This window comes from Stegostoma tigrinum, chromosome 18 (assembly GCF_030684315.1).
Source record: "Stegostoma tigrinum isolate sSteTig4 chromosome 18, sSteTig4.hap1, whole genome shotgun sequence".
Lineage (NCBI taxonomy): Eukaryota > Metazoa > Chordata > Chondrichthyes > Orectolobiformes > Stegostomatidae > Stegostoma > Stegostoma tigrinum.
The window spans coordinates 48,680,140-48,707,360 of record NC_081371.1 but is presented as its reverse complement, the minus strand read 5'-3'; the positions used below and the strand labels follow the sequence as shown (position 1 = coordinate 48,707,360).

Genomic DNA, 27,221 nt, shown 5'->3' with positions numbered 1-27,221 from the left:
ATTGACAGTGATGGATAGTATATGACTACTGATTGTTTGGTAAGTGGTCTTAAGTTCTAATTACCAGAGTTCACTTTCCAACTAATCAGCACGGTCTTCATAAAAGGACTAAAAACCAAAGGGCACAGTTTTAAAGATATTTTCAAAATGTGCAAATACGAGGTGAGAAAATCTTCTCACAGTGAGTAATTTGGCTTTAGGTTGCACTGTCAGGAAATGTGGTGGAGGTAGGTTCAATTATGGCATTCAAGAAATCATTGAATCATTATTTAAAGAGGAACACCATGTAGCGTTATGGGGGAAAAAAAGGTGATTGGTCCTAAATATGTAGAAAGCTAGTCAGTATGGTGGAGGATTGAAGGGGAACTTGCAGGTGGTGCTAGTGTTCTGATGTATTTGCCACCCTATTTCTTTTAAATATGAGCGTTCATGGGTTTAGACGTGTTAATTCTAAAGGCACTATAAAAATTGTAAGTTGTTCTTGGCTTCAAATTATGTAAGAATAACACAAGAAATTTGTTTTAAAAAAGTAACCTTTAACTTTTTAATGTTCTGGCAACCAACAAGAAACAGATGCAGAAATGACAACATAGGACTGAGGAGAAATTTCTTCAAAGGAATTCTATACCCAAGCAATCGATGACCCTAAGATGTAGGATCAAAAGTAGTGCATCTGGCCTATTAAGATTGCGCCTCCAATTAAATCATAGCTGATTTGCTAACCATCAACTCTACTTTCCAGTCTTCTCTCCATAAACTTTCATTCCCTTACTGACTAATCATGTCTGCCTCAACTTTGTATATAATTAATGACCCATTCTCTATAGTCCACTGCAATGAAGAATTTCACAGATTCATCTCTGTCATTAAAAGAAGTCCTCATCTCTGCTTTAAATGGGTGACTCCTTATACTGAGATTATGATCTCTGGTGCTAAACACTTCACAAAAAGGTGGGGGGGGTATCAAGCTTTCCGCATCTACCCTGTCAAGCCCCCTAACAATTTTATATTTCAATACGGTCTCCACTCATTCTCTGAAACTCCAATAAGTACAAGACCAACTTAAACAACCTGTCCTCATAAAACTCCTTCATACCTGGAATCAACTATGTAAGCCCTCTCTGTATCCAACACCACTATATCTTTCCTTAGATAATGGTATATGTAAGACATAGGTCAATAGATAGTTTCCATGAGTAAATGGAATAAATAGTGATATTTCAGGAAATGGTGAAGTTGATGTGAGAGATTAATGAACAAGTGATTTAGTAAAGATCTTGTTGAATTGAGGAGCAGGTTCTGGTCTATTAGGCCTTAACAATTAATTTTTTGACTCCTTTGCAGAAGAAGAATTAAATTCACATAATTAAATCTATCCATTCTCTTTGCAGGTATTGACAAATCTGCTGTGCACTTCCAGCAGTTTTTGATGAGGACTGTGAGGCTAGATGGCAAGTGCAAGTGAAGTCAGAGCTCAGTCTGGAAGACAGCAGACTGAGTCTGAGTCTACCAGGTTAAAAGATCAATACGAAGGAACACATTTTGCAGTCTTTTTCTGTGCATTTTTTTCTTCCCATGGCTTATTAAATTTGGGTATAATTTACTCAGTAATAAGCACAAATGTGTATATCCTTAAGTACAACAACACCTCACTTAACAAAGCATGACAACATTTCAGGGTTGAGTCCAGTATTTGATAAAAAGGAAAATAATATCCACACATTGTGATTAAACAAGTTTTCAGTTTACTAACAAAAACTTAGATCAAAATCCCAAATAATGCAATGCCACATGTTAACTTCACAAAGGTTTTAATACAAAAACACTATCAAGGTGATTAGAACTTTATGGAACAAGTAAATCATAACTTTAACAAAACCAATTTTCTGTTGCGTCTATGCTTTTGTATATATTAGGACTATGTCAATTTTAGTCTATTATAAATAGTAATGAATCACTAACAAGTTAATATTTCTATAAAACCACATGATAGGCAGCAAAGTCGATCAATGTTATTCATAAAGTATGAACATACAGGGCTCATTAGCAATTCATTTCCCAAAATCATTCATTTTATTGCGTCTTCTCAACTCCACGGGTTCATGAGTCTCTGACAGATCTGCAGCAATTTCAATGTCGCCTTCAGCGTCCTCTGTGAAAACACTACTCAACTCAACCTCATCACAAAATGGTACTTTGCCAATTATTATATCAACATTATCTAGCAAGTCTTCTTCACTGTCTGCAGAGATAAGGTCCTCAGACATTTGTGCCTTTATCTCAATGTCCTCGACACAATCTTCATCCTCAGTGACAGGTGCTACATCTTCTAAATTGGGGAGAAAACAGATTATAATTTTAAACTGAAATAATTTTTGAAATTATATTAGAATGATCATTGGGATTAAAGTACTACAACAAAAGTACTACAACATTTCCATATAAAATTCTTTCCAAAGTTCTCTTCGACTCCTCAAGTACCATCTCAAAATAATGTTATGAGATTCTGTGATTATGCAGTTAAAAATATAAAGATCATCATGATGTTCTGGGAGACAGTTTGAATTTATATAGTGCCTTTGACAGTGCAAAACATTCCAAGATGCTTCAAGTGCCATATCAGACAAAATTTTAAACTAAGCACGAGTCATAAACTTGGTCAAAGAAGTGGGTTTCAAGAAGAAGTATAAAAGGAAAAGCAACAAACTAAAACATGAGATAGTAGGAACTGCTGATGCTGGAGTCTCATAACAAGGTGTACAGCTGGACGAACACAGCAGGCCATGCAGCGTCAGAGGAGCAGGAAAGCTGATGTTTCGGGTCTGGACCCTTCTTCAGAGATGGGGGAAGGGAAGGAGGTGTGAAATAAATAGAAGTGGGAGGGACGGTGGACAGGTCAAGGAGGTGGGGGTTAGGCTAAAAGGTAGGAAGTGGGGGTGGGGGTTGGTCAGTGAGGTGGGAGGAGTGGATAGGTGGGAGAAAAAACGGACAGGTCAAGGAGGCGGGGATGAGATGGGCTGGTCTTGGGATGCAGTCGGGGGTCAGGAGATTTTGAAACTTGTGAAGTCCACATTGAGACCATTGGGCTGCAGGATTCCCAAGTGGAATATGAGGTGCTGTTCTTTCGGCCTTTGGGTGGCATTAAGCCACCGAAGGAGTCCCAGGATGAACATGTCATTCAAGGAGTGGGAGGGGGAGTTGAAATGGCTTGCGACTGCGAGGTGTTGTCGTTTGTCATGAACCAAGCATAGATGCTCCACAAAGCAGTCTCCAAGCCTCCGCTTGGTTTCCCCAATGTAGAGGAGGCCACATTGGGAACAGCGGATACCCCAACAGCAGATGTGCAGGTGAACATCTGTTTAATGTGGAAGATTTTCTTGGGGCCTAGGATGGAGGTGAGAGGGGAGGTGTATTGGCAGGTGTAGCGCCTCCTGCGGTTGCAGGGAAAAGTGTCAGGGGTGGTGGGGCCAGTGGGGAGAGAGGAGTGGATGAGAGAATCGTGGAGACAATGGTCCCTCCAGATAAGGACAGATAAGTGTGGGGATGGAAATATATCCTTGGTACTGGGGGCAGATTGCAGGTGGCGGAGAATGATGCACTGAATGTGGAGGTTGATGGGGTGATATGTGAGGACAAGGGGAATTCTGTCTTTGTTGTTATCGCGGGGAGAGGCTGTGAGAGCTGAGGTGCAGGGAACGCGAGAGGTGCGGTCGAGGGTGTTTTCGACCATTGTGGAGGGGAAATTACAGTTCTTGAAAAATGAGGACATCTGGGATGTCTCGGAATGGAATGCCTCATCTTGAGAGCAGATGCAGCCGAGGCAAAGGAATTGAGAATAGGGGATGGCATTCTTGCAGGAAGGTGGGTGAGAGGAGGTGTACTCTAGTTAGGTGTGGGAGTCGGTGGGTTTGAAATAGATATCAGTTTCCAGGTGATTACCAGAGATGGAGTCAGAGAGGTCTCAGAGATGGTCCAGGTGAACTTAAGGTTGGGGTAGAAGGTGTTAGTAAAGTGGATCAAGTGTTTGAGCTCCTTGTGGGAGCCAATGAGGCGGCGCCGTTACAGTCATAGTAGCTGCGGAAGAGGGTCAGTTCCACGTATCCTACGAAGAAGCAGGCATAGCTTGGGCCCATGCGGGTACCCATGGCCACCCTTTTGACTGTAGGAAGTAGGAGGAGTTGAAGGAGAAGTTGTTAAGGGTAAGGATAAGATCGGTTAAATGGATAAGGGTGTCAGTGGAGGGCGACTGGTCAGGCCTGCAGGAGAGGAGTAGTGGAGGGCTTTTAGGCTATCTGCATGGGGAATGCAAGTATATAGGGACTGGACATCCATGGTGATGATGAGGAGCTGAGGTCTGGGGAATCAGATGTTTTGGAGGTGGTGGAGGGTGTCACGGACGTAGGTGGGTAAGACATGATCAAGGCATTAAAGTGAAGCTCACTGCCACAACTAAGATTGTGATGTGCTTTAGTTCATTTCAAATTAACTTAGAACCTCAATATTTTAGATGGAATCACCAAACTTCTTACCGTCAATATTGGGTGCCTGTCTCTCTTTCATCAACTGCCTTAACTGCTGAAGCTGTGTCATAATTTCATTCTTCTGCTCAGAGGCAACAGCATCAACACTAAAGTGAATGTAAAGTAATAAAGACTGAAGTTCTGGGTTAAACAGAGCTCAATGTATTATATGGCAATAGCAGTTTAGTATTGTTTCACCTGTTTTGCAAATTAAGCACCATACTGTACAAGTTGCAATTGTTCAAGTTACACCCAATTGCAAAAATAAGGATTGCCAGGAATTAGAGTGCTTAGAGTACTGCAATATTTTTGAAGGCAACAGTTGAATAGATCACTAAATCAAATTAGTATTTAAATCCAGATTGTAAAAATTCATTGTGGTTCAAACAAAATTTGTAACTATACTTGTCTTCTGCAATAAATAAATCGTAGCGGTTAATTCTAAAAATCATAATTCCTAACCTAAAATTTAGTGAATGATAAACACATTACATATAATTTACGTAATTGAACAATTCATGATAAATTAAGATTAGTCACTAGTTACAATAGTCCTGTGTTGGCATCACAAATAAACAGCAGTTGGCTCTTATCTCGACCTCCAATAAACTTAATCCCAAATAGAAAGGGGGCGGGAGGGAGTTTTGTTACTTTGGTTTAAGTTCATTCATAACAATGACAGCAATAAAATGTTGATCTGAACAGTCCTCCAGGTTCTTTGCAAAAAAATGGAAAGCAATGATGAAATGTCAGTCCTGGTCTTCAATAATTTTACCTGAATTAACTACACCTGCCAACGTGCTGCTTGTCAAGTCCACTCAACTGCCCAACTTTATTGTTTGTCCCTCACCACCAGGTCATCGCAATTCTTAAACCTCTTGCAGCCCCCTCATTCCCACTACTCATTCCAACTTGTCTTCCCCGTATATTGTCATGTGCTTTCTCCCCACTTGCCCCAAATTTCTCTTGCTCACCCACAAATGACTCTTTTGTAATACACAGGAGAGGTTAAAAGATATAATACTCACAGGATTAGTTCCTGCATATCTTTGCATTAAGCAACACTGGATTGCTATGATTTTAATTTGTTACAATATTGCAAATAGTTGTATTTGTTCGATGCACTAGTCCCGACATTGTTCACACTGCACTGATGCACATACTGAATATCTTCACATATATTCATACACGGATTCAATTTCCAGTTGAAGGTGTGATAGTTGTTAAGTTATTTACGACAATCTCCATTCATACTAAAGACCCATAATTCACACTTGGTCCCAGCTGTCCCACTCTTCCTGTCTTCCTTTTATCGGAGCTCCTGGCATCAAGATGCGATAGATATCCGATTCAAGCTAACAAACGTCAATCCATTCAGAAGGTAAACTATTTAAAAACTATTACAGTGATGTGGTATTGAGGCCAAGTTAGAAATTACACCAAATCTTCAGAATTCTGTTACAGAAACAGATTTTCCGACAGGATAATATTGTGATCCTCTCTACTCACAGAAACTGGCTGTTAGAAGATGGCAGCAGGAGTTAATCAAAACAATACCCATACATGGAATTAAAGTTTATAGAATTAGAGATTAATACTAATCGGAAGTAGATAGCTTACAACAGTTTTAGTACTAAGATTTTCCTACCTAATAACTATCTGTGGGGCCTGCCAGAAGGACTGCGGAGTCTTTCCAATCCTGTACTGTGCTACGTTCCCAATAACTAGAGTGATAATGCACAGAGCATAAAACGTAACTTATTCAATAATCAGAGCAATCTCTACACAACACACAACTTGTTATTTATTTCAATTTCACAAAACAAAACATGTCGGGAAGTGGAATTTGAAGAACATAATGCGGACCAGTTAAGTGCGCATTAATTGAGTGGCTAATTAATTGGATTGAGCATATGATCTGAATCCTACAGAGCCCCCTTCTCCACACTGAGCTGGTTCCATCTGAATCACTGACATTGACTAGTTATGTGGTGATGATAGCAATTGTAGGTATTTTTAAATAAGCCTGTTGAGTCATGTTATGACACAAGTCTGCAACAGGTGGGACTCAATGCCAAACCTTGTGGCACAGCAGTAGGGACACTATCACTGCACCACAAGTGCCCTACAACACCAACTGTACAGTCTTTTAATACAGCAAAGGCATTTTACTGGAAAGTGGTAGGGGGACAGAACATGGCAACAAAAAGAAAATGGAAGATCAAAGGCAGGTCAAGAAAGTTATATTTGGAGACTCTTCAAAACAGAAAGAAATGAAGTGAGGGGCTCCAGGAGACACCAACAGGCGTTGTAGGGTTGCCAACAATGAGTTGGGGTGGGGGAGAAAGAGGAAGGAGGTGGGGAAAGGAACAATGATCCAAACTTAGAACAACACAGCTGACAAGGAAAAGTGTAGAGCTGCAATTCTGGTGGTAGGATACAGCAAAGATACAAATGGATACGGTCAAAGATTTTCAAGATGTGACAGTCAATTGAGATTGGTGAGAACAAAATGCAATAGGTAACTAGGATCGGGGGGATTTGCAGGCAGTTTTAGAAGAATTGTGCTCATGTCTGCAGTAAACTCTGTGTACAAAGTGAGGACAACAGCCAAGGCCTGAACGTGAAGCACAGTAGAAGCAATTAACGTGACAGATTAGGACAGCGCTCGAAAAGGTCAGGAATGTAGGAGTAGAAACTGAAAGTACCCACTTAAGCAGATGCCAAGGAGGTCAGCCACAGAAGAAAAACAGTGGGAGGTGGAAAAGTCAATGAAATGAAAGTCTCCAAGAAGCTGAGGTGGATTAATACACTGGTTGTCAGATAAGGATGTTTAAGAAAATCAAATGAACATTTAGTGTGAAAAAAAAAGTATAATAAAAAACTCAGCAGAAGAGCAACAAATCACTTACCAGCTGGTGAGTGGATCTAATTCTTTTACTAATGAGTCCAGCATTTTCTCCGTCTGTGCCAAGCGTATCTCCAGTTCAGAAAGCTGATTTTCTAGATGAAAAGTTTCTCATGTTACTAAAAAGTTAGCTAAACTAGTTTGCAATCAAAACTTTAACATTACCCTGGCTCAGTTGGTAGCTTTCTGGCCTTGATTCAGGCCATTGGGCCAAGCATAATGTCAGATGTGGGGATGTTCGCTAATGACAGCACAATGTTCAGCATATTTGCGACTCCCCAGATACTGGAGCAGCCCATGTCCAAATGCAGCAAGATCTGGACAAGATACAGGCTTGGGCAAGTAAAATTCAAGCCACACAAATGCCAAATTATGACCATCACCAATAAGAACCAACCTAACCACCGCCCCTTGACATTTAAAGGCGTTAGCATCACTGAATCCCCCACTATCACTATCCTGGGTGCTATCATTGACCAGAAACTCAACTGGACTCACCACATATAAATAGTGGCTACAACGGCAGGTCAGAGGCTAGATATATTGTGGCAAGTAACTCGCGTCCTGACTCCCCAAAGTCTGTCCAACATCTACAAGGCACGAGTCAGGATTATGATGGAATACTCCCCACCTGTCCCAGTACAACTGCAGCCCCAACAACACTCAAAGAGCTTGACACCCTCCAGGACAAAGCAGCCCGCTTGATTGCTACTACATCCACAAGCATCCACCCCCTCTACCACCAATGCTTAGTAGCAGCAGTGTGTACTATTTACGAGATGCACTGCAGAAATTCACCAAAGATCCTCAACCAGTATCTTCCAAAGTCACGACTATTTTACCTGGAAGGACAAGGGCAGTTGATATGTGGGAACATCACCACCTTCAAGTTCCCTTCAAGCCACTCACCATCCTGACTTGGAAATATATCGCCGTTCCTTCACCGTTGCTGAGTCAAATCCTGGTATTCTCTCCCTAGTAGCATTATGGTCAACCCAAAGGGATTCAGGAAGGCAGCTCATCACCACCTTCTCAAGGGCAACAAAAATCTGGTGATAAATGCTGCCAGCCAACGATGCCCATATCCCACAAAATGAATAAATAAAGAACAAGCCCCAGTTCTGACTTGAACGAACTACATTTTGTAGGGTGACATTTCAGCACATAGTTGAGAGATTTCCATTCTTCTCTGAAAGCCACTGTAAAATCCATTCTCAAGATGCAGGTACTGGTAAAAAAGATGGCATGTATTGTACATCCCTAGCTGCCCTCCAGAAGACGGTGATAGCTCACTTTCCTGAACCCTACAATCTACACACTACACAGTTAGGTTGGGTGATGTAGCACTGTGACATAATTATAATAAAGAAACATCAACATATTTCTAAATGTGACTGTTAGGGTAATTTAGGAGGCTGGTGTTCCTGTGCATCTTCACATGGCACAATCATCAACATACTGCATATCCTCTGCGCTGCAGGGGAGCCAATAAATATTTATTAGAAATTAAGGCAAGCACTGAAGAATCCAAACAAGTTATCTGACATCATTATATATGCAGTAACACCAAGAACAATATAGCAATAACCTAATAAAACATCCAACAGGTTTCACAAGAGGAACAAAACATGTAACACAGCCACAGAAGGAGAAAGTAGGTAGGATTACCAAACTTTTGATCAGAAGTATGTAATAAGATGTGTCTTTTAAGAAGGAAAGCAAGATAAAAAGACAGAGATGTAGGGAAGGTATTCCAGAGCTTAGAGATAAGGTCAAACTGAACCGAAGGTTCAACTAGAAACGGTGAAGTTATTAAAATCAGGGTTACTTAAGAGCCCAGAATTAGAGGAGTGCAGATAACTTGTATGGTTGAGGAGGTAAAGCATACCATAGAGACAGGAAGGTCAAAACTATGGAGAGATTTGAAAACAAAGATGATAATTTTAAAATCATGGTGTAGCTTGATAGGAAACGAATGCAAATCAGTAAACACAGGACAGTCAGGGGAATGTGAAACAGACAAATTAGGCTTACAAGAAGAAAGGACATAGTCACCAACATACATTGACACGAAGCAGCCAGTGGTACACATTTCAGCAGAATCAAATTATGTCACAAACTGCATTAGCAGTCACTGCAGAAAGGTTCCATTTTCCACATAATTTACTATAATTAAATATATACCTGTAGATTTCCTCTTTTTGTCAACCTCCTTATTTTTCTCTTTGCTTATTTTTTCATTTTCATTGAATTTTATCTGAAAAGCCAGGAAAGATATTTCAGACAATTACAGGTATCGCAGTGAGCTTTATAAGGCCTGTACAAAAGTGCAAACTATTCTTTCACCTATAGAAGGCCAAAATATTTAAATTTTAGAAGCAGCAAATTTTCAATTGCATTAATAGAAGCAGGCTATCCAGACTAACAGTTCACATTCTGGGCTGATGAGTCAGTTTAACTCTCTTTCAGATGAGATATGAAAGTAAAGCCTTGCTCAGGTTAGTGTTAAGAGCTCCGATGTCATTATTTGAAGGGCAGCCAGGAAACAGTTAGCACCTCAATTAACAACACCGAAACTGATCACTCGTCTCACTGAAGAAAGGTTCTGAAGGAGGGTTACTGAACTCAAAATGATAACTCTGCTTTCTCTTTACTGATGCTGCCAAAACTGCTGGAATTCTCCAGGAATTTCTATTTATTATGTGTTTCTTATCTCCAGCATCCACAATTCCTTGTTTTATTATTCATCTCACAGCTGGTTGTGGAACCTTGCCTTGCACAGGTTGACAGATACATTGAGCAGTGGTGAGACCATATCTGGAGTACTGAGTACAGTTTTGATCTCCTTATTTAAGAAAAACCATAATTGCAATAGACATGATTCAGAGAAGGTTCCCTCAACTGGAATGTGGAATGAAGATTATATGTCTTATAAGAAATGGCTAGACATTTGTACCTATATTTGTTGGAGTTGAGGAGAATGAGCGGTAATCTTATTGAAACATACAAGTTCCTGAGGGGATTTCATAGGGTGGTGCGAAGAGAATGCTTCCCCTTGTGGGAGAATCCAGAACTAGGGGTTCAGCTTAGAAGTAAGGGGTCTTCCTGTTAAGGAAAGATGGGGCAATTTTTGTTCCCTCAGAGGGTCAGTAGTCTGTGGAATTCTCTTCTCCAGAGTGAAGTGGAAGTTGGATCATTGGGTTCAACAGTTTCTTAGTTGACAAGTCAGTCAAAAGATATGAAGAGGAGGACAGGAAAGTGATCTGATCAAACATGACCTTATTGCATGGTACAGCAGGTTTAAGGGACTGAACAGCCTACTCCTGCTCCTACTTCATATGTCTGCATCAGGAACAAAAATAGAAGTTGCTGGAAAAGCTCAGCAAAATCTCTGAGGAAGAGTCACCAGATCCAAAACATCAACTCTTGATGTTTTTGTTTCACAGATGCTGCCAGACCTGCTGAGCTTTTCCAGCAACTTCTGTTTTTGTTCCTGATTTAGAGCGTCCGCAGTCCTTTCGGTTTTTATATGTATGTTTGTTTCTAACTTCTGGAAGAAATTAACTGACTTTGAAAGTGAAAGCTATCATACAAATGCAGACCCTCATTTTCTTTTTGCACTGTGGAGGATATGTTTAATGCCCAAACCTTGAGATAATCCAGGCAATCCTTGTCTACACTGTTTCAGCAGAATTCATTACCCTATGGTCAATTTTTCCACTAAAATAAAGGACAGAAGGATCTCAGTTAGATACATTACGCATCTTTACTTGTCACTCATCAAAGGTCTGGAATAATAATACATAAGACTTGAGGTCAAATCCTAACATTCGCTTTGCAAACTTGTGTTCAGTCGTTTATGAAAATTCAAAGGTAAAAACTTGCAATAGTTTAAAGAAAGTGACCATCAAGTTGTCAAATAGTCTTTAAACAAAAAAATTAGTTTACTGACGTCTTTAATGGAAGGAGCCTGCCAACCTTACTAGTGTGGTTTAAACATGATTCCAGTTTCACACCAACGTATTTGTCCAACTCTCCTAGCAAACCCCTCAATCAGCTACAACCTCAATAACTACGGCAGTTCAAGAAACTGTCTCGTCACCTGATCAATGTTTAACACTGTGTTTGACACATTTTTGTTGAATAAGAGTATCCTGAGATATGGAGTAAAGGCAGAATATTGAGTTTTGGTGCAGATCAGTCATAATGGCAGAGCAAGCCCAAACGAGTGAATAGGCTATTCCTGCTCATAAACAGAAATAACAAGAATGCGGCAGAGTCCCAAGTGAGTGGCATTTGGCTGTATTTTGTTGCCTGATCAGGAACATGAGAGAGGGGAGATGGGACAATTAGATGTCACACAGGGATGCACTAACCCTGCTCTGAGGTCATCTTCTGTACCATCTCCATGAACCTGATACCCTTACAAATGTGCGATGTTGGTATGATATTCTAAATGTAACCTAACTAATGTGTACACAGTATTAGCATTACTTCTTTGTTTTTGTACTCTATGTGGTTCACTGTTGGAGCGACCTGTACCTGAACATACTAAGTGGTCCACGCATGGAAGACAGAAGCTAGGCAAAACCAAGCAGCCTGTTCACACAGTGAAATACAATTGTATCTTAGAACATAACTGACAGAAGGTCAGTGAAAGAACACTGTATTTCCCATCTGAGACAATCCCGATAAAAGGAAGCCTCAGGGCAGATAAGTGCCAAATCTAGGTTTATTAAAGAAAGGATGGTTGTCCCAGTAAATGAATAATGTCAGGTGCAAGATAATGTCCCCCAACAGCTGCAAAGCTAACAGCTATTTTACAGCAATTGGTTGCCTCTTTGTAGCTACCAGCAATATTAAATACTTACCAGCTAAAAAATGCTCTAATCATAGAAGTTGGTTTCAATACATAACCAGGATATAATACAAGCCTTAAAATACATTTAAGCTTAGATGCGAAAATTAACTTGCCTTTTCTTATGCCCTGAACAAGATAAATTACAGAAGGAGCTGTATAATATTACAATTATAATTAACTTTATAACAGAGGTTAACCTTATGGCATTTAGTTAAAACTAAATGACTTTTTATTTTACATTTATGTAATAGGGACAATGGGAAAATCAAAGGAGTAACTGAATATGATAAAAGACAGCACCAAGACACAATGGGTAATAGAATTTGAGCTGTCCTTACAAGTAAATATGCCTGAGAAAGACCCAAAGGACTATAGCCATAAAATGTTTGCAATACGAATGAATAGGATGTATAGGAAGATTCTAAGGGTTAGAGTTTACAATGCCCAGCTAATACCATAAGATCATGAGGACCTGGGTGTGTCCATAGAAGTGACCATCATTGATTAGGCGTCCCATAGGATTGAGTGTTTGAATTAAGGGGAAGGATGGTGACTACGTTCTATTTGATTACTGTAACACAAAATACATAAAAATGCTATATTTCTTTGTAAATCAGAGGATGTATCATTGATCTATCTTCTGAAGCCATTTCGAGGAAGATCCTTTGGCCCTCTCCCTGCATAAACGGGTTTCTGCTTGAATAAACATCTTCTAATTGCCTGAATACTGCCTGCCTCCTGAGTCTTTGTACCTGGTCGGGAAAAACGCTCCTACACTCACAATTAAAGACCAGGATATTGCATACTTTATCAACTTGACTTTCTACTCTGACTTGTATATCTGATCCTAAGTCTCTCTGGTTTTCTTTAAAAATTTGATCATCTCTCATAAATGACAGCCTCCTCTTAAAACATATTACATCACAACCGTCCCCTTTAACCATTCTCTGATTCTATCATCCCACTACATCTATGCTCAGTTTATTGATCTACATTCTCGTGAAGTTACTTACTCCTCAAGATTAATCACAATTGTTTTTGTGCCATGAAAAATTATAAATTAATTATAAAATAAAATTTAAAATTATAATAATTTATGTGGCTGCAATCACAAACACAAAGTACCTCAGGACGCTTCACTGCCAATGACAGTTTCTGATATATAGTCACTATAGCAATATAGAGATATATTGAGGAATTCTCTGACTGTAACATTGGTTGAAGAATGATTTCTTCCTGTTTAGCTAAATTCCTATCCATTCTGCTTCATGGAAACAACAGGAAATAACAACCATAACACTACAGAATTTAGCATTCAGTTTGAAGGGGAATATTGGTTGGGGAGCCATAACTGGGAAAAGCGATCTCGCAGCAAAAATGGTTGTGGAATCATGGGCAAACATTTAAGAAAGTAGTTAATGGCTCATACAAAGATATATTACTGGACTAGAAGTATAACTATGGTTAACCCAGAAATTAAGGATAGCATCAAAGTGAAAGAAAAAACATAAAATGTGGCAGAGACTGGTAGTAATCCTGAGGTTTTGATAATGTTTTAAAGACCTAAAAAAGACAAATGTAAGTGAGAGAAAATAAACTTTGAGAGTAAACGTACAAGAAATATCAAGACAGAAACAACTTCTTTAAATGTACGAAAAGGATGAAAGAAGACAAAATGCATGGGGTCCTGAGAGAATGAGGCTCAATAAATATAATGGGAAACCAGGAAATGTCAGAGAAGTTGAATAAATGCCTTGTGTCAGTCTTCACAGCAGAAGACAGTAATAGCATTCTCAAATTACTAAATAACCAAGGGGTAAAAAAAGGAGAGGAAATAAATAAAATAGCGATCACTAGTGCAAAAGTGCTCGAGAAACCATTGGGCTCAAGACTTAAGTCTCCTGGAATTGATGGAATGTGTTCCAGGATAGCAAAAGAAGTATACAGATACTCAATGCATTGTTAGTGATCTTAGAGAACTCCTTAGATTATTGAAACGTCCCGAAGGATTGGAAAACTGTCAATGTAACGCCTTTATTTAAAAAGGGGAAAGAGACAAAAGACTGGTACCTAAAGGCCAGTTAGATTAACATCTGCTACTTGGAAAATGTTAGTCTATTATAAAGGATGTAATAGAGTATTCACAAATACAAAATATGATCATACAGACTCAGAATGGCTTCATGAAGGGGAAGTAGAGCTTAACAAATTTATTAGGATTCTAGGATGGGTAACAAGCAGGAAAAATAAAAGCAGAGCTAGTACATGTAATATATTCAGATTTCCAAAACAATTTTTCGAGGATTTAATTCGAAGGAATGATAAAGGGGAAGCAGTGGATGTCAAATATTTGGATTTTCAGAAGTTGTTTAATAAGGCGCCACACCATAGGCTACTTATCAAGCACATTGCGGTTCTGAAGTGAATTTATGATAAAAGATAAGAAATTAGAGAAAAATTCATTAAGTGTTTTGACTGCGTAAGAGTGAGGCAGCAGAAAATTGGAAAATGGGCTGAGGTTAGTCGGGTAAGGGAATTGGCGTGTAATGTTTTAAGTGGGCGTGAAGAGCTGTCTCTTTCAGCTCTGCCTGGTAGTGGGGGGGATGAGGTAGCGGTGTTGGTCTCTATTAGTGTTTTCCACACCACCTCCCCTTTCCCCATTTCCAACCCAACAAGGGACATGCACAATCATCCCCTTTGATTCTCACTGGCTGAACTTTACACTTGATTTTACTCGCAGGTTGTTGATGCAAGTATGGCTGAGCATTTTTTTTTAAACCCTTTTTCTGTCTTCTTTATTGCTGCGTCTTCGACATAAACGTCACCTAACAGGTGAATGGTTTCATTGCAGTCCCGCAACTGGCTGGCTACTCCTGATGGTGGCGGGGGAAGGGGCAGTACCTGGGCTGTACTCCCCATCCTCTGCCCACAGATGATGCTTTCAACTTGCTCAAAGGCGCACACTTGGACTGTTTGATGTGACATCCAGCAAGGCTGAGGGAAGGGGTATTTAACGGTTTCCCTCGCAAACCAAACTATCAGCATGAAGTGTATTTGTGCGAGGATGATTCAGTACTCTGTGTTAATTAGTGTCCAAATATTGTCTTGCGCCTTTTTAAAGTAACTTTCATAAATACTCAGCTGTACTGTATTTAGATATTTGATATTTTTCAGGATGTGGCTAGATGCAAAACACTTAATAAAGTATGAAACAAATAGGTGTACACACAACTTGACGAGGAGTTTTCCTGCAGTATGTAGTTGCTGCATTGTATCTGATTTGGTATACTTTTACCACACTTTCTAAAGTGCACGGGTGTAATTTTTAAAGTTTATATGGGCACTGATGGTGAAATATCTCATTGAACGCTTGTGCTGTACGTTCCACGTTATGGCTAACTTTTGTTTGAAGATTTCGGTATATCATTTTATAACTGTTTACAACTATCAGAATTGTAAATATAGCTCATCGCAAGAAGATCCAGCCAAATTGGTTGCAAGTGTCAGACGTTTTGACTTAACCCCATCTCATTCCATGGATGAATGAAGTATTGTAGCGATCTAGGCAATTGATACCTGGATCAACTTGATTTGGCTACTTTCAAATACTTAAGGTGTGGAATGCATTTTTTTCACAGCACTGTTTCTAAACTAGTCTAATTTAACCTGATTATTTTCTTCTTCCAGTCTTGCAGCTAATCATGTGATCAACTGGTATTCATTCTGTTTGACAGGGCTTTCAGCAAACGCTAGAGAAGACAGCCATGTGGGCAGGATTTGGAGATAACAAAGTGTGGAGCTGGATGAACACAGCAGAACTTCATCAGACAGGGTCTAGGCCCGAAACATCAGCTTTTGTGCTCCTGAGATGCTGCTTGGCCTGCTGTGTTCATCCAGCTCCACACTTTGTTATCTTGGATTCTCCAGCATCTGCAGTTCCCATTATCACTGGGCAGGATTTGGCTTGTTTCATGTCAGTATGAACCTCATGATTGTTTCCGCGTAGCCTGCGCTTTGGGTTCTGAAGGGTGTGATTGGTTTGTGGACACAAGGTGATTTGGAGAGTTGACGTGTCATTGGTTCGTAAGTGCTGCACTTTATTTGCTCCTTATAATCACGTGGCCACAATAAATTACTTCAAAGACCATGACATCAGCAATTGTTCAATACTTCCAACGGATCTAGAATAATAGCACAGAAATAATTCATTTGGCTCAACTGGTTGATGCTTTACTGGTGTCATCACTGTGCCTTTTCCCTTCTTCCTTCTCCACCTTTGCAGTTTCCACCTAACTTCTTACTGCTTCCTTCTTCATCTTATCAGCATGTCCACTTTTCTGAAGAACAGTTTCACTTTGTTAATAACTACCTTATATCAGCAAGCTAGATTTCAGATTCTCTCAGGTGGATGTGTCTGCTCTATTGTACCTTTTCACAATTTGCTTATCGGTATTCTTCTGAGGAAAATAAACTCCAACTTTTTCAATATTCCTACAGTTACAACCCCTCAGTTTTGATATCAGCCTTGTAACTTCTACTTTCCAATGCTGATGTAAGTATGAATTAGGATGTTGTACCATTCTCTCTCAACTGAGACATGTGCGAGCAGGCCTGCACTAGAATATCAGGGAACATGTTACAATGCACACAATGTACTGCAAACAACTGCTTAAACCCCAAGTATCATACAACCAGTCATTTTCTCCAGTTACTCCATCTATCTAAGCCAGTGGATTTCAAATGTTATACCAAGCTCATGCCCATTGGAGACCATGGAAGTTACATCTATTTTGTCAGGCTCATGGTGCCTAATGGAGGCTCAATGTTCTGGATTTTAAATCGCAGTAGAGTTTGTTCTCTGTGGAAGCTTATGATGGGGCAGCATGGTGGCTCGGTGGTTAGCATTGTTGCGTCACAGCACCTAGGGCTCAGGTTCAATTCCACCCTTGGGTGATTGTCCATGTGGTGTTTGCATATTCTCCCCATGTCTGCGTGGGTTTCCTCCAGGTGCTCTGGATTCCTTCCACAATCCACAGATGTGCAAGCTAAGTGGATTGACCATGCTAAATTGCCTGTAGTGTTCAGGAATGTGTTGATTAGGGTGATAGGTCTGGGTGGGATGCTCTGAGGGTCGGTGTGGACTTGTTAGGCCAAACGGCCTGTTTCCACACTGTAGGGATTCTGTGATCTGAGATAAAAACCCATGGCATTTCCATGGACGGAAGACTGGATAACCAATAGAAGACAGAGTTGGGATGCGTCGGAGAAGTGAAGTGAAAGGACTACAATAAAGTAGACAAATGACAAAAAAAAAATCAGGAGAGCAACAGGTGAGGATGGGCTGAATGCCTACTTCTGCTCCTATGTCTATGGCATGCTGTAAGTTATACTTTTGGTTGAAAAATTTAAATGTTGTATTATCAATTTGTTCATACATTTTGTGACATCAAAAAACAAGTACCACAGACTGAAAATTCCTACACATATGAATTGACATATTGTAATTTGCAAAGCCTCCTCTTTCCGTTTAATTTGTATTATTATCATCACTTTAGTCTCAGAAAACATTAGAAAGAGGAAATTGTCAATATTTTGCCAGTGACAGAGGTGAACAGCTTTCACAAATATTCACAAATTATTATAAAGGACATTACAGGGAAGCACTTACCTGCACAAGTTTGTAAACTGCATATATACTTATTCCTATTGCATAAAGTGGCATTAACTGGAAAACAAATCCTTTGTTTCTGCCCTGAGTCTTCTCACTATTCATTTCCTTTTGATTTGTGCTTCTCGTCCTGAGATTAGGTTTTCCTTTGGGATTATTTGATTGCGATTGTGCAGTCAGTGGCTGGCCTCTTCCAGGAACTGCAATATGCATCAAGTGAAGAGATTCAAAATTGCCATTCAATATGTTATAATTTTCTAGATTTCCAGCTGTACCATTCACTGAAAGAGTCAAATGTAATCACACAAAATGAAGAATTACCTGAGAATCCTCCAGTCTCTGTTAACTGCTTACTAAGAATGCCTCATCAAAATGTGTAAATGGTAGAATACCTTAAACTATTGCTGTCTTATTCCTTTTGTGATCACAGGAACCCACTAATTCTAGCAGATAACAGTTACAAAATAATGCAGGTTAATAGGGATACAAGACTTAAGAGCAGAAATAGGCCATTCAGCCCATTTAGCCATTCAGTGAGATCACGGTTAACATGATACCTTCACCTCTACTTTGCTGCTTTTTCATCATAACGCTCAATTCTCTTACTAATATAAAATCTATCTTGGCATTAAATATACTTATTGACCCAACTTCTATAGCTCTGTGGTAAAGAATTCCACAGATTCACAACCTCTGATCGAAGAAATTTTCCCTCAACTCTTAAATGTATTATCCCTTATTCTGAGATTGTTTCCTGAGACCAGCGGGCACAATCTTTCCACATCGACCCTATCAAGTCCCCAATGAATTTCGTATGTTTAAATAAGGTCATCGCTCATTCTTGAATAAATGAATAAGTATAGGCTCAAACTACTCAATCTCTCCACTTGAGACAATCCCTCCCGATTTGATATCAGCTGAATGAACCTTCCCTGGGCTGCTTCCAATGATGGTATATCTTTCCATTGGTAACGGTCCCAAACTTTTCACGGTTGTGATCTGACTACTGCATTGAATAGTTTCAGCAAATCTCCCTACTTTTAGGCACAGTCTTTGGAATAAAGGTCAATATTCAACGTGCCCTCCCTTTCACCTGCTGAACTTGGATGCTAACCTTTGGTGATTCATGAAAGAGGACTCCCAAATCCCTCTCTTTTGTAGGTTCTGCCGTTTACCTCCATTTAAACAATATTCAGCTCCTCTATTCTTTCTGCCAAAGAGCATAACCGCACATCTTTCCACATATGAGATGTGCTACGTAGAAGGTAATACTAAAAAAGTTCAAGAAAAGGAAAGTAAGACTACTTAATTCATGTTACAAATCAGCTATCAGATAGAATGGAAACCCTGGCCTGGGCCAACACATGGCAATCACTCATTACCACAAGTGCCAGGCAGTGACGCACATGCATGCACGCACAGACATATATACAGCTCTCCCAAATCAAGATTCTGGGAGTCGCAATTGACCAGAAACTGAATTGGATCAGCAATACAAATATTTTGGCTCTCTAAGAGGGCAGTCATTGGTGTAGTGGTAATGTTGTGGACTAGTAATCTAAGGCTAGTGTTCTGTAATCATGGGCTCAAATCCCATCAAGGCAGGTGGTGAAATCTGAATTCAATATAATTCGGCATGTAACCATTGTCTGCTATCATAAAAAGCTATCTGGTTCACACATAAATAGGCCACCTGACCCCTCGAGCCTGCCCCACCATTCAACAAGATCATGGCTGATGTTTTAATGGACTCTGCTCCACTTACCCACCTGCTCACAATAACCCTTATTTCCTTGACTGTTCAAAAATCTATCTTTGCCTTACAGGAAAGGAAATCTGCATGTGACTCTGCAGCAATGTTCTTGACTCTGAACTGCCAATCAGTTCAAGATTAACTCAGGATCAGATCCAATGTTGGCCTTGCCAGGGACACGTGCATTTCATATGTGAACGTAGTTTAAGGGCAAGTACAGGCTGCCAAATGCCCAAGGGAAACAAGGGATAGGCAGGCATCCTTCAACAGGAATGTTATCAAGGATGCCAATTTATTTCAGTTCAAAGACATGTTCCTTTGAATTACAAATGCTGCACTGATAATTTTGGATTACACAGGTCATCAGTGAATGTTGGTATGTACGCTTCACTCAAGTCAGAGGTACTTGCTTATGCCCTTAAAAGTATCATAATCTACAAGGCTACACTGCAGGAGGTAAACAGCTGCAACAGTAAAAATAAGTGATGTCAGGGAGGCAGATCAAAAGCCAGATAAACAGAACATTGTGTACAAGGAATTTATTTAATTTGGACAAGAAGATGATGAGTGTAAGCCAATTTAGTGAGATTCAGTGATAATGGGAACTGCAGATGCTGGAGAATCCAAGATAATAAAATGTGAGGCTGGATGAACACAGCAGGCCCAGCAGCATCCCAGGAGCACAAAAGCTGACGCTTCGGGTAGGCCCGAAACGTCAGCTTTTGTGCTCCTGGGATGCTGCTGGGCCTGCTGTGTTCATCCAGCCTCACATTTTATTATCTTAGTGAGATTCAGTAGTTTTGAATAAGAAAGGGTACAAGAAGGCATCCAAATAGACAAGATGTGAGATTTCAGGAGACACCATAGCACATGCCAGAGGTTAGCGTCTGAGAGTACTATTCCATATAATCCAACTTGTTCTAAAGGCACATGCATTATTCCTTGAAAACCACTGCCCAGATACTTTAAGTGTGATCTGAGTTGAATAAAGTGTAATTACTGTGACCAATACAGGCCAACATCAGGTTTTCATTACATTTATATTAGGTTAGATTAGATTAGATTTCCTAGAGTGTGGAAATAGGCCCTTCAGCCCAACAAGTCCACACTGCCCCTTGAAGCATCCCACCCACACACCCCTGAACACTATGGGCAATTTTATCATGGCCAATCCACCTAACCTGCACATCTTTGGACTGGGGGAGGAAACTGGAGTACCCGGAAGAAACCCACGGAGACACAGGGAGAATGTGCAAACTCCACACAGACAGTTACCTGAGGCGGGAATTGAACCCGGGTCCCTGGTGCTTTAAGGCTGTAGTGCCGGAACAAAATTGTGCCAAAGTATGTAAGTACAAATTGTCAGGCCTAAGTTCAGACATTTTGAAAATGATGTGGTGCATCAAAATAGAGCTATAAATGCAGACTACAGAATCAGTGACTCTAATTCAAGTCCAAGGAGATCCTTTTTCTGAATTCAAAGGGCCAGTCTAAACCAAATGTAAGCTTGATGACATGTAGGTTTTCTGAATTTTCCATCCCCAGAAATTTCAGTGCCCGTGATTCAAAATTCCAATCACACTACAATTATACGTAACTTAAAATTAATTAGCATAGCCTATATCAACACAGAATGGCACATGTTGCGGAAATTACCACAACTACGAAAGTACGTCATTCAAAATTAGTCTTATAACATCCCAGATAAATATATTTGAATTAACGTCTCAGGCATCATGTGCTGATGTGTGAATTTTAGCTAGAGGAAGCAAAATCTACAAGGCTATTGAGGGTCTATGGTATTGAAAACGGGCTAGTCAGTGAAACAATGTTGAAGCGTAATAGACCACAAAATGAAGGTAATGTCAGCAGAAAGCAGCAACACTGATTGGACACATACTGATAATTTAAGTGAAGCTGTCCATAACGGAGTGCATTTTCATCACTGCATCGTAAGACTACATTGAGTTTTCAGATAAGTAATTAACAATCTGTACAATTGTTACATGACAATCTCATAGGACAGCAAGTTGGAGAAAACCTCAATCATTGAATTATATATACATTAGACTATTAAAACCAACACTTACTGCATTCAGCACAGCTCAGTTCATTTTGGAAGTTTTTAGATTCAGGTTTCAACCCACAGAATGGACACACATTCTAGACTGACACTTCCAGTGCAACACTGAAAAAGAATACAGGAAACACTCCCATGTTCCCATCTTAGCCTTGGTTACTTCACGCTTCTGCCTGGTCCTGGCTGATTCCAGGTCGGACACAGGCTGAAACCCAACAATTGTCTTAGGGTGATAGCCTCATTCAGTGCCTGCATCCAAGTTCCTAGTCAGTACATCGACATCTTAAGTCATTATTCCCCGTAATACGGTCTGGTCACCGCTTGTACTCTTGCCGGCGGTCAGGGACTGCAATCTCCATTGAATGCCTGCATCACTCTCCATTGGTGTATCTTCCCCATGCCATGGTCAACGCCCATTCTTAGCTCCGCCTGTGCCCATTCCATACACAACCGCATGGCCAATGTCCACCATGACCTCCCCACGTGGTCAATGTCCATTCCTCACTTCCCGCGTCCTACTATGACCAGTGCCCACTGCTACCTCTCCCACCCGAAGTGGTCAGTGCCATTCCACATTCCTCGCACCCCACCAGTCACTGCCTATTCTCCCTCTCTCCACCCCCTCCCCCAACGTTCTCGGTCAGTGCCCACTCCTCACCACCCGCGCCCTGCCAGTACCTGGGGGACCATGACCCGCTGACCGGGCCCGGCCCGCGGCATTTTTCCCTCCGCTGGGCGTCCCCAACATTTTCGGAATCACCAAAAAGACAGAGATGAAGAGACATACGGCCAGAGCCGCTTGCTGACCGAGCGACATGATCAGCTCACGCCGCTTTGGTTGGCCTGGCCCGGACAGGCCCGGCCCGGCCCGGCCGGCTTGACCGTGAGGAAACCGTGTCGCCACCACCTCCCTCCTACGGGTCGCCGCCGGCAGATTCCGCACGAACTGTTTTCGAAACTCGACCGCCTTTCCAGGCAGAGCTCATCCAGGCTTCAGAAGCAGAATCAAATTACACTAGAAATGTGAACTCTTGTCTCTTATCTTCTCCCCCCACTGGACGTTGCTTGATCCTCAACTTCTCCAAATTTTTCTGACTTTTTAATTTGGCTCAAAATTTGTTGGACTTCACCATGGGAACTGCATTGTCGCCCAACTATAAAGGACTATTTGGCTGTTCTCTGAGAGTCAACTGGTCTCGGCCTTGCGCTCTGAGAATGATGAAGGTCAAAAATCACACGACACCAGATTATAGTCCAAAATAACAAAGTGTGGGGCTGGATGAACACAGCAGGCCAAGTAGCATTTTAGGAGTAGTTCAACAGGTTCATTTGAAAACACCAGCTTTCGCAGCTCAGCACCATCCTCAGGCATTGCGTGAGAAAGAGGGTATAATACACAGGATTTATGAGCACAAAAGTAACAACCCAACTGGCTACCTCTTGTTGAATTTTTAAATCAGTTCTCACGGGATTAAGACCCGGAGGAGACAGCTTTAAAGTGATTTGCAAAAGGAACAAATGCGATGTGAAAAAATACTTTTTTCCACACAGCAAGTAGTTAGGGTGGGGAATGTACTACCTGGAAGTGTGGTGGATGTAGGTTCAATTGTGGCATTCAAGAGTGGTTGGGAACGACTATAGATAAAGATAATATGCAAGATTACAAAGAAAAAGCAGGAATCAGCAGTAGGAAATAATACTCAATTGACGAGCCAGTGCCGATAAGATCAGCCAAATCAACACCTTCTTTGTGTGACAAATCTGTTAATGGGACAATTCTAAGTATTGGCTTGTGTCTGACAACTATAGTAAGGACAAAACAAAGGACCTCTCAAGATAGAGATCTGAAACAAGAGAAATTGCTGGAGAAATTTAGCAGATGAAGTAGATAAAATGTTTCAAGTCCTGTGACCCTTCCTCGGTGACCTATATTAAGGAGTTCAAGCACATGGAATTTCAAATATTTATGAAAAATGGGTACATTTTCATCTTGGATTCACCAGAACAATGCATAAGAATACCAGTTTCAGTGGAAAACTAATACTTTGGCACTCTCCTCTCATGTAATTGTAATACCGCACAAGAATAGTATGCTGGAATTCAAAGCTTGCTATTAATGGTGTGGTCAAAAAATTATAGAATTTATAGAAATGTGCAAAATTCACCAGTTTTATCTGTCCTTTAGATCCATGTTTCTATACTTAACAGGAGTTATTGTTTATTACAAATTAGATTAGATTAGATTCCCTACAGTGTGGAAACAGGCCCTTCAGCCCAACAAGTCCACACCGCCCCTTGGAGCATCCCACCCAGACCCATCCCCCAATAACCCACACACTCCTGAATACTACGGGCAATTTAACACAGCCAATCCACCTGGCCTGCACATCTTTGGACTGTGGGAGGAAACCAGAGCACCTGGAGGAAACCCACGCAGGCACGGGGAGAACGTGCAAACTCCGCACAGACAATTACCCAAGGCTGGAATCGAACCCGGGTCTCTGGCGCTGTCAGGCTGCAATGCTAACCATTGAACCACCGTGCCGCCCTCAATAATTAATAGATTCGAGCTACAGATAAACAATTATGAACTATCAACACATAACTCTACTAGTTAAAACTCTAAATGATTGATTATAAAACACACACATACGGTCAGACTCAAAAAACATTGGGGCGTTATTGGCACAGAAAAAGACCAGGAAGGCAGATTAATGATCCAGGTCCATAAAGTTCACTGAGTTGATCTTTTTGGTTTATTATGATCTGCTCCTCCTTGATCTTCCTTCTGCAGATACTTTCACTTGCTTACAGGACGCACAGATCAACCCACAAAGTCAATGACTTGTTTGTGACTTTTGACCATGTACAGCAATGAATGAAGGGAAATAAATTGGCTTTCTTCTTTTATTATTTTTTAATTACTTTTTACTGCACAGAAAAGGATAACTCCTTCACTTTTAGCAATCCAATGGCTTTTGATTGCAATATTCACACACAAAAGCCATTCAGCTCCCTGGCAGCTGATCTCATAATCGTTGGCAAGCAGAAGATCTTTGTCATCAGAAACTGGTCGCCATTCCATAGACCATTCAGCTAGTTGGTAACAGCTAAATCCCCATTTGTATACATCCACTGGCTCTAGCTCCAATGCAATTGCATGTTCCCCATTGCTTGGACAAAAAGCACTTATAATAGATAGTAGGAACTGCCGATGCTGGAGTCAGAGATAACAAGGTGTGGAGCTGGAGGAACACAGCTTCTAAAAAGTGCAGAAACCTTTCCACAATCTGAGGTTTTTAAGACAATCTCTTTCCCATTTCAGTCCACAAACTGAAATAGAGAAAGAAAATGCATTCACATGCCATTTAAATATGTGCTACATCACAGGATGTGATTTACAAATACACATAAGGTTTCCACCCATTCATACTTACTCTCCTGCCCCATACAATCATAATATTTCTGAAACTTCATTTCACTTTCATTCTTCTTGGCAACTTTTGTCCTGTCCTACAGTATGCCCTGGTTAAGTTAGTCTTGCTTTTTCAAATTCACTTTTAGCAATATTTAATACTAAGTCAGTCAATTTTATTTGCTTAAACAGGTCTTCTGCTTGTCTCGCATGTCTTCCATGTAATTTTAAATCATCATAGCATCTTAACAAATTGTACAGTTATAAACCTCAGATACAACTTGATTTTCAAGGAAGATATAGTGAGTTTGTTTAAATTCTTCTAAGAGCTTCATACATGGTCTCAGCTTCTAATGCTCATGCTCACCCATCAAATTACTTTGCTTAACCCCTTCAAATTCAATCCATATTTGCACTGGTTGTTTCCTTTAATTCCAGAAACTTTGCCTTTATGCCTCAGGCAGTATATCATTTACAGAATTTTTTTTTCCAGTGTCTTAAACCCTGAGAAATCAAATTTCCTGTGCTTTACCTGTCAGCCTAAACTACATGACTGTGTCCAGTATTCTTTTGTCTAATCCATTTGTCTATTTTTTTCATAAGTTATAAAGAATGCCTCCACACCCTTTTCCTCAAATTTTGGTAGGCAACGTGCAAAATTAAAGATAATAAAATGTGAGGCTGGATGAACACAGCAGGCCAAGCAGCATCTCAGGAGCACAAAAGCTGACGTTTCGGGCCTAGAAATTAAAATTAAACACTTTTTTTACTAGACTTAAAATTATGATTCAGATTCTCCCCACCTGATCTGTGTCAGCATCTGACATCTCCTATTTCAAATGCATCCGTTTAGCATGATATTCATGTTCCTTTGCTTTCTCTTGCAACTCTAATTATAATTTTCACATTTCCTATCTTTATTTCTATTTCTTCTTCTTAACTGTATTTCCCTTTCCTCATCCTTCTTTGCTCCTTGTCTTTTTTCTGCCACATCGGTTTCTTCATTCTCTTCTCATGCTCAAGCTGCTCTAACTGTAATTGAATATCACCTATTTCCAACATTTCACTTCCTGGGGCACCTGGTCTCTCTAGTATTTCCCCTAAACTCAATTATCTCTGTCTTCTTAGCTCTGTCAGGAAATACTACCTCCAAGTCAAACCACCTGATATTTGTAAGTTTCCTGAAGACTTCCAGGGTTGAAGCTGCACCTGCAGGAAATTTTTGCTGTTTCTAAAGCCATGACTTCAGAACCTGTGCACTTCAGAACCTGTTCTATTTCCAAATACCACCCACAAATCCTTGACAACAAAGTGTGGAGCTGGATGAACACAACAGGCCAAGCAGCATCTTAAAAGCACAAAAGCTGATGTTTCAGGCCTAGACCCTTCACATCCTTGTTGCCTGTATTTCAAATTAATCAAAGATGAACCACAAACTTTGTTACATCTCACTGGGGTATTGCACTGGACATCAGACCCCACTTGACCCAAAGTCATCATAAATGTTAAAGATTTTATAAAATTATGCAACACTATTCAATTTATTTGTCTTTTAGACCCAGATTGCTAGTGAGCATAGAATGTATTTTAGGACCTAACAAGAATGACTGTTTATTAAAAACAAATAGATGATGGCTACAGGCAGACAATAATAAACTATTGATACAAGACTCTACCAGTTAAAACTCTTACCCTCTTATGTTAGAATTTTAGGCATATCAATCAGATCCCCTCATCTTTCTAAACTCTAATGAGGCTCAGTCAAATCTCTCTCGTAAACTTTCCCTACATACATACAAAGTTTATTGGCAATCATTCAGCTGGGAATATGTGAGTTGTTTTGGGAGGTGTGAGCTGGGCATCTCGGTGACATGGCAGGTCCATTGGCATTGCTGTTGATTTATGGTGGTGGTGATGCTGGCTTTGCTGACCTCCTCCAAGATGCTGGTGTTAGTGCACTTGTCTTTCCCCTAGTGATCCACAGCATTTTTTGTAGTGATATCTGGTGATGTTGTT

The 27,221-nt window shown here is 40.4% G+C and overlaps 1 protein-coding gene across 1 annotated transcript; it reads right to left on the bottom strand.

The window, feature by feature from the left end:
• Window positions 1–1,728: 1,728 nt before the first annotated feature.
• ccdc107 (coiled-coil domain containing 107) lies at window positions 1,729–22,772 on the bottom strand. The gene is made up of 6 exons (XM_048549361.1): window positions 22,469–22,772; window positions 17,958–18,157; window positions 9,613–9,685; window positions 7,433–7,523; window positions 4,530–4,627; window positions 1,729–2,329 (listed from the first exon to the last, which is right to left on the bottom strand). The coding sequence occupies exons 1-6, from the start codon at window positions 22,605–22,607 to the stop codon at window positions 2,052–2,054; spliced, it is 879 nt and encodes a 292-aa protein (XP_048405318.1). The 5' UTR covers window positions 22,608–22,772; the 3' UTR covers window positions 1,729–2,051.
• Between the last annotated feature and the right edge of the window lie 4,449 nt (window positions 22,773–27,221).